General features: G+C 36.9%; 1 protein-coding gene across 1 annotated transcript in view; it reads left to right on the top strand.

Moving 5' to 3' along the window:
- LOC104627062 (iron-sulfur cluster assembly 1 homolog, mitochondrial) overlaps positions 1 to 4,766 on the top strand; it is a gene marked incomplete at its 5' end in the record, with an annotated part of 5,958 nt that extends 1,192 nt beyond the window's left edge. The window contains 2 exons of the mRNA XM_010295161.1: positions 1,338 to 1,443; positions 4,244 to 4,766. Coding sequence (XP_010293463.1) covers positions 1,338 to 1,443; positions 4,244 to 4,392 — 255 coding nt within the window. The remainder of the gene's footprint in view (positions 1 to 1,337; positions 1,444 to 4,243) is intronic.
- Between the last annotated feature and the right edge of the window lie 2,430 nt (positions 4,767 to 7,196).

The following is a 7,196-nucleotide window of genomic DNA, read 5'->3' as shown; positions in this document are numbered from 1 at the left end:
TTAAGTTCTTATAGGAATTCTCATTGTGAAGTTTATAATAATACCCATGGGAAAACATCTAATTCTTAGGAAACTTGCAGACAGTATTTTTTTAATATTTAATATATTTATTTTTTAAGTAATCAACATTTCTCCAAATAAGTGATTGAGCTTGTCATGTTTTCTTCTTGGGGAAGAAGACCCAGAGTCTTGCTTTCTAACCATTATAAAAACAAGCATTAAATTTTCTTCTTTACAGTAAGTATTATTTCAAGAATAATATTTCTCTTTTAACTTTCATACAAGGTCCATTGTTTCTTTTGCTTCCTGCACACCTGCAACTAACTAGACTCTTTGTTCTAATGTTTTCAACCTTCCTGAGGAAGCCCTAAGCCTACTGCTTAGCTGGTCAGTCATCCCCTTGCTATAAATGGTGTTTACATTTTCCAGCCCATTACTTGTAGCTGTTACTATAGAGAAAGGTATTTAGTCTGAAAAGATCAAAAGGTGTTTGACTGAGATCCCACTTCGTGACAAGTGTTATGTTTTGATGCATTTTATTGTAACATTGATCACAGAGATAGACAATATATAATTTCCTCTTCAGTTATGAAGTATTGGTGTGTGGAAAGATTATTGTGCACAAATAGCCTTCTGTTTCTTTAAAACCTTTTCTCAGGTTTTACCTTATATGGATGCACTTTTTGCCAGACTTGTTGGATACTGTGAATGTTACAAACATGTTGACTAGGTTGGCTTTTAAAGTCCACTAAAACTGTAAGAAGAACAAATATGCTGGATTTAAGGAGCAGATTGCTTTTTAAGTGAGACTGGCAGCAGAGGAAATGAAGAAATCAAAGTACATTTTTCACAGCTTTGGTTTGAAGTAGGTTTTCTGATGATGTCATTACAAGAGTTTGTTGAAAATCTAGTAACTGCTTTTGTCTTGGCTTCACAATTCATAATTACATTACTGTCAATAGTCTTAACATACTGCCTGAATTAGCATCTGAGTAAACTTCAGTTTGAAGTCAGAAAAATAGCCATCTTTGAAATTTGACTGTCTTTATGAGACCAGGCACCTACAGGAGTGCCAACGGTTTATTACTTCAAAACCTTGACATACTTCAGGGCTTGATCCACAGCAGCATCTGATGTTTGCTTTTACCTTGGCAGTCAATTTTGTAAAAAGAAAAAAAATGTTACCTCTTAATCCATTAAGCTAATTCAGTTCTGCTTTGAGGCAGTGGAGAATAATGCACATCAGCATTTTGTTGTTCTGCATACTTTTTATCTTGGTGTTCCAGAATAAGTTTTTTTTAAGTCATTAATGTGGGGTTGGGGTTTTTTTTTAATAGGTAGGCGTGAAAGTAGGTGTTCGTACAAGAGGATGCAATGGACTTTCTTACACGTTAGAATATACAAAATCAAAAGGAGACTCTGATGAAGAAGTAGTTCAAGACGGTGAGTTTCTGATGCAGCAGAGCAAATTTCTGTGGTGGTGGGGAAGAATAACCTATTACAGCTTTGACAAGGTACCGGTTAGAACTTACTTGAAGTAACAAGTTATTAGCAAGAGGTCCTACCTGTTCTGTTATGGGAATTGTTGTCACCTTAGTTTCTGTTTTGAAGTGAGCAGTTAGTTAAAATCTGCAGCTTTGCAATCAGAGACTACCAGAATAGTCTAGTCCATTATTCATGTATTTGGAGGTGGCTAATAGCAGATATTTAGAGGAAAAGTATAGATCAATGCATATATAAAGGAATACTTTATCAGCATACCTAAGCCAAGGCTTGGCAAAGTAAAGATTTTATTTGCAAGGGGTTTTACCAGTTATCTTCTCTAACTTCCAATTCTTCATTGATTTGTAATCTGTTTTTAACCTCTTTATGCTTTTGACCTTTACATTGGTTTGTTACAATGGTGACTTATCATTTTAATTTAAGAGTATTTTAAAAATTGTTTTCATATGCTGGTATTTAAGCTTTCTGTCTGACAGTTTCATTGAGCATCCCATGACAGATCTATTGTTAAAATTCTTATTGTGGTTTAACCCTAGCTGGCAGCTAAGTCTCACATAGCCACTCACTCCCCTGTGGTGGGATAGGGAGGAGAATCAGAATGGAAAAAGTGAGAAAACTCATGGGTTGAGATAAAAATACTTTAATGGGTAAAACAAAAGTGAAATAAAGAATTCATTCACTGCTTCCCATTGGCAGGCAGGTGTTTAGCCCTTTCCGGGAAAGCAGGGCTTCATCATACCCAACAGTTACTTGGGAAGACAAACACTATCACTCTGAACATCCCTCCCAGCTTTTATTACTGAGCGTGTCATCATATGGTGTGGAATATCCCTCTGGTCAGGTGGCATCAGCTGTTCCAGCTGTGCCCCTTCCCAACTTCTTGTGCACCCCAGCCTCCTCGCTGGTGGGGTGGTGTGAGAAGCAGAGAAGTTTTGACTGTGTGTAAGCACTGCTCAGCAATAATGAAAACACCCCTGTGTTATCAATACAGTTTCCAGCACAAATCCAAAACATAGCCTCATACTAGCTACTATGAAGAAAATTAGCTCTATCCCAGCCAAAACCAGCAGAGTTCTATACATTTTTCCAATTTCTGTAAAAATTTTTGTCAGCGGTCTTTTTGTCAACTACGGTTTTTTACGGAAATATAATAGTGTTTGTTTTGATTTCTGTTCTTTTTCTAAAAGTTCCTAAAATTCCTTTTATAGGAGTGGTTTCAGGGGTTTTTTTAGGCATTAGTGGACTCTTATATCATGTTCAGGAATATTACTTTTAATTTGGTGGCAAAGAGATTTGTATTTAAGTGGGATATCATAATTATTTTCTTACAGAAGCTATGCCTCTAGGCAGAGCCCATCTTCCAGCTGTCTTCAAAACACCTGTGACCAACTAATAAATTTTATTCTCTTAAACAGAGAGTTAGTTAGAACTTCAGCAAATTATTAAATTGAACCAGGGTATATGAGATAGGGACTGCCACCTTATTCTGCAGGTGCCTCTTGATTTCAGGTTTAGCTGGCTTCTATAGTTAATCTCTTCTGCTTGACTCAGAGCTGCTCTAGCTTCACAGGGCTGAAAACACATTTTTCAGAAGGCATTTCTTGGTTTGGATCTTAAGGAAGATAAAAGCAGTTTCTCTCAATCAGGTCAGAGACTTTTAAGTTCCAAAGCCAGACAGCATTTTAGGTGTGCTCTGCGCTTTCTGGTTGGTTTTGGTTGCTTCTAGACAGATTTCCAGTGAAGGCTCTGACTTCATGTAGCTCTGTGCTCAGTGAGCTGGTGGCTTTGGATGCCAGCACAAATTCTCTGGCTTTTAGGTAGTAAATGACTGCTTCAGGGATCAGGTCCATAAACTCCTTCAGTAGGTCTAGCCTTCACTGTCAGTGGCTGTCCAAATTGGCCCCAAAGGTGTATAAATTCAACTCAGTTGCCCACAGATTTGAGTTGTGTTAGTAGTATGTTTTGTCTCAGTGTTTACTATGATAAAACAGCTTTCTGGCACTCTCCTATATAACTTAATGAGTTCTTATTGCTGTTTACGGATACAATTTTACACTTTAATTTTTGTTATTTCCTAGTACTTGCACCTTTTTGTCAGATTTGCAGTTTCAAAGTTCAGTAACTCCCTGGAGAGGCAGATACTTTGTGTACTTTAGAAAAGGGAACGCTTTCTAGTTCCTAAGGTGGACTACAAATTCTTAATCCTTAAAGGTTGTGATATCTTTGAAAATTCACACATGTGACTTATTATAGAATTCCGTATTGCTAATAGTTAATGTAGACCTAATAGTTTTGGTAGAGCAAAAATAATAATTTTGAGAGAGGAGTATTTGTTTTTTCAAGGTTTTTGGGCATCTTGTTGGATGCACAGACTTTAAGAATGGTAGGAAATGGGCTACTGACTGTAAGGTATGGGAATTAAGTGTAGAAGCTGAGATTTGTTCACAAAGTTCTACAGCTTATTTCCTTGGGTATCATGTTTTTAAATCCATCATCACCCCACCCTGGCCAAATACATACATTCATGTGTAACACACAAATAACAATGATAGACTGTTGCTGGAGTTTTATAGGTAGAATAAAATCAGTGATGAAAGTGCCCCATGTTAGGACAGGGAAACCAAGTTATACTGGTGGTCTTCTATTTAGCTTCCATTTTCTATCACTGGTCAAAAGAGAATTTAAAAGTGAATGATGATTTTGCTGTATGTAATTTGTTGTTGTTGTTGTTGTCTTCAAGGGGTTAGAGTGTTTATTGAGAAGAAGGCACAGCTGACACTTCTAGGAACTGAAATGGACTATGTGGAAGACAAACTGTCCAGTGAATTTGTCTTCAATAATCCAAACATCAAAGGAACGTGTGGCTGTGGAGAAAGCTTTAACATCTGAAATCTCTGGACTACTTCTTTGACTTTGAAACACCTCAAAACACCTACTATTATGGCTTTCAGAAGCAAATGCATTTCCTTCAGGTTTATAGGCTGTGTAAAGTGTGGATACCATTAAGAAAAATAAATTGTTTTGAAAATGCAAACTGTGTGTTAAATTCCACCACTGATGTAATTATGCTGTAATTTGTCATGAACTGGGATCCAAAAGGTAAGAACAGTAACTGAAGTAGTAACATCTCTATACTTTCACATGCCAAGGAAATAAAACCTCACTGTTCTTTTGTCATTTTCTTTGTCCACTCCATTCACAATTTCCCATCCAAAACCCATTTGAAAGAATATATTGCCTGTGTGTTCTGCTTTGATGGGGGGGAGGCGGGGGAGGGAACAAAACACTATTTATATGTGTTTGTTTATAAAGAATTATATACATAGGCACACAGCCCTCAGCCTCAAGAGTTCCCTATGATTATGTAGATGCTTGCTTTGTGTTTGTAGTTTTCTGACGCTTTCATCTTCTTCTGTGTGGGTTTTCTGGTGGTTTATTTTCCCATAAATCCAGGGAAGCTCAAAAAGAAGTTCATGTAGTAGTAGTTCCTATAGTGGTAGGCTGCCATAGCACTGCTTGTAGAAATACTTCAAGATGGGCTAACCCAGTTTTAATTCTGTTCCTTGCTGAAGGCACGCTCTCTGCTGTACTTGGACATTTTTAAGAACGTGAAATATATTCAGGCACTGAAGTACTAAACCAGGATGAAACACACAGGCCTTGTTTCTCACTTTTCTGTCATTTATCTTTCTTGACTTAAATTGCAAAGTTGGTAAAACCGCCTCCAGATTCTGATTCCTCATGTTCACAAAATGTGCTGTCTGTGCACCAAAAGCTACGAACACTTTTGAGAGAGGAATCTTACACTCTTCTGGTTTTTTTTTTTATAATCATGTCTGCTACTAATTCTGTTACAGCTTGAACTGTGTAGGCACTAGGGTTTTTCAACAAAACGTATGGTAACTTCTGTTTAACTCCTGTCTTGAGGTTAAATTTGAAAAACCCTTAGTATTCCGTAATTGTTTTAAATGACTCTAAATATTAATTAAGATAGTATGTTTATAGGAGGTAATTTTTTTTCTTTGGAATTTAAACTTAACTTTCTCCTCATCAGAATTTTGTTTTTGTAAACCAGTGTTTTTTCAGGCTTTTAAAGTCTTCAGCACTTCTTCGCTGGTGCTCAGGCAGAAGTGCGAATGTCTCTCCAGGCCTTCCCAAAAGCTGGTATGAGAGAAGTACTGTTCCATCCTTTTATCTCTGTGTTTCCCTCTTTGTCCAAAGATGACATTGTGCAGCTAAGCTGCTCACTTGGGCAGAAGAGAAGGTAGCATGTCTGCTGGAAAGGGTGCAAATAAGAAGTAGGGGACAACAGGCACTGGGGTCTTGCAGTCAAGGACAAACAGGTGTTGAGATGGGAGAGAGCGTTAAGGCTGCATGTTGAAAATCCAGAGGTCACACTGATCTGGATGGTTGTACCCACGTGCCTGTCAGCAACTTTGGAATAGTAATGTGCTGAAGGCATAGGGTTGCAGCTACATATTTATCCGTCTGGGAAAAGGTATAGAGGAAAGAATAAAAAGGAAAAAATAAAATAATTCTTGGCCTGTTTTATGTAGTGCACAGGAACAGAAGATCAGAATTTCCACACCTATAGTTAAATACTTGAATTTTGGTTGTATACTGTATCACCTTTTGATGTAAAACCTATTTCCTTCAACAGTCAACTGTCATACACAGTTACTATATATAGCAATTAAGGAATTACTGGCAATACCCTAGCTAGGTGCATTTACAGTCCTGTAAGTCTTTCAGTCTTGCCAAACAAAAAAATGTAGTTAATGTAATACAACTGCATTAATATGTCTAAAACTCCAAGCTAGGGGCATTTCTTCAAATTGTGTTTCTCTGCTTCTTGCTAGAAGATAACACTTTGAATGTGGGAGTTCTGGTGGTTGCTAAGAGTGCTAGTACTTACTCATTTAACTTGTTTTGGTGTGTTTTGGGGTGGGGGTGTGTTTGGGGGTTTATTTAGACCTGTGGCACGTTACAGCAATCATTTCAATGTGTTGTGTGTATATGCCTTGAATGAAAGTTTGCACTTACGTAGTCCCATGAAATAATCCTATAAATTGTCACTTTACTAAGACCACTTAACGCACAATGTGTTAAATTTCTGTTCAAGTGCTATTTCCAGTTATGTAGGAACGTGGTTTTGTTAATTGGTCCATGATAATTTTGTGCAATACTGTATGTAGAGTTCTCAGTTATAATAATAATAAATATTGCCTGTTGGTAAACATGAAATATTCCTATCTTAAATTATTCCATTTACAATAATAACACTGGGGGGAGGGTGGGGAGAATAGGTTTGTATGCTAGGATTACAAAATAGATACAATATTACTGTTAACTGGGTTAATATTTCTCAGAAATATTAAAACACTTCCAAATATTAACAGCATTGGAGTAGCATAGAAACATATGGCAAAAAAATAATTAACTATCTATAGAAAGGTATTTACGCATACTGGAAAGGTGGGTTGTTAATGCATAAACCTTATTAAACTTCATGGCACACCATTCTCAGGGTAAAAATTTTAACAGGCAAGATGCTTATTTTGAAGTCTTCTATGTGCCAAAAAGTCATTGTGGTATGCTTTAATGCAGGACAATAATTTTGACAAAAGTTAACAAGTTTTCATCAAAGTGTTGACATAAAAGGTTTTTTACTTGGCTAGGCAATTTGAGGGTGC

This window comes from Phaethon lepturus, unplaced genomic scaffold (genome assembly GCF_000687285.1).
Source record: "Phaethon lepturus isolate BGI_N335 unplaced genomic scaffold, ASM68728v1 scaffold5599, whole genome shotgun sequence".
In the NCBI taxonomy this organism is placed as follows: domain Eukaryota; kingdom Metazoa; phylum Chordata; class Aves; order Phaethontiformes; family Phaethontidae; genus Phaethon; species Phaethon lepturus.
The sequence above is the reverse complement of the archived record's forward strand: the minus strand, read 5'-3'. Positions and strand labels throughout refer to the sequence as shown.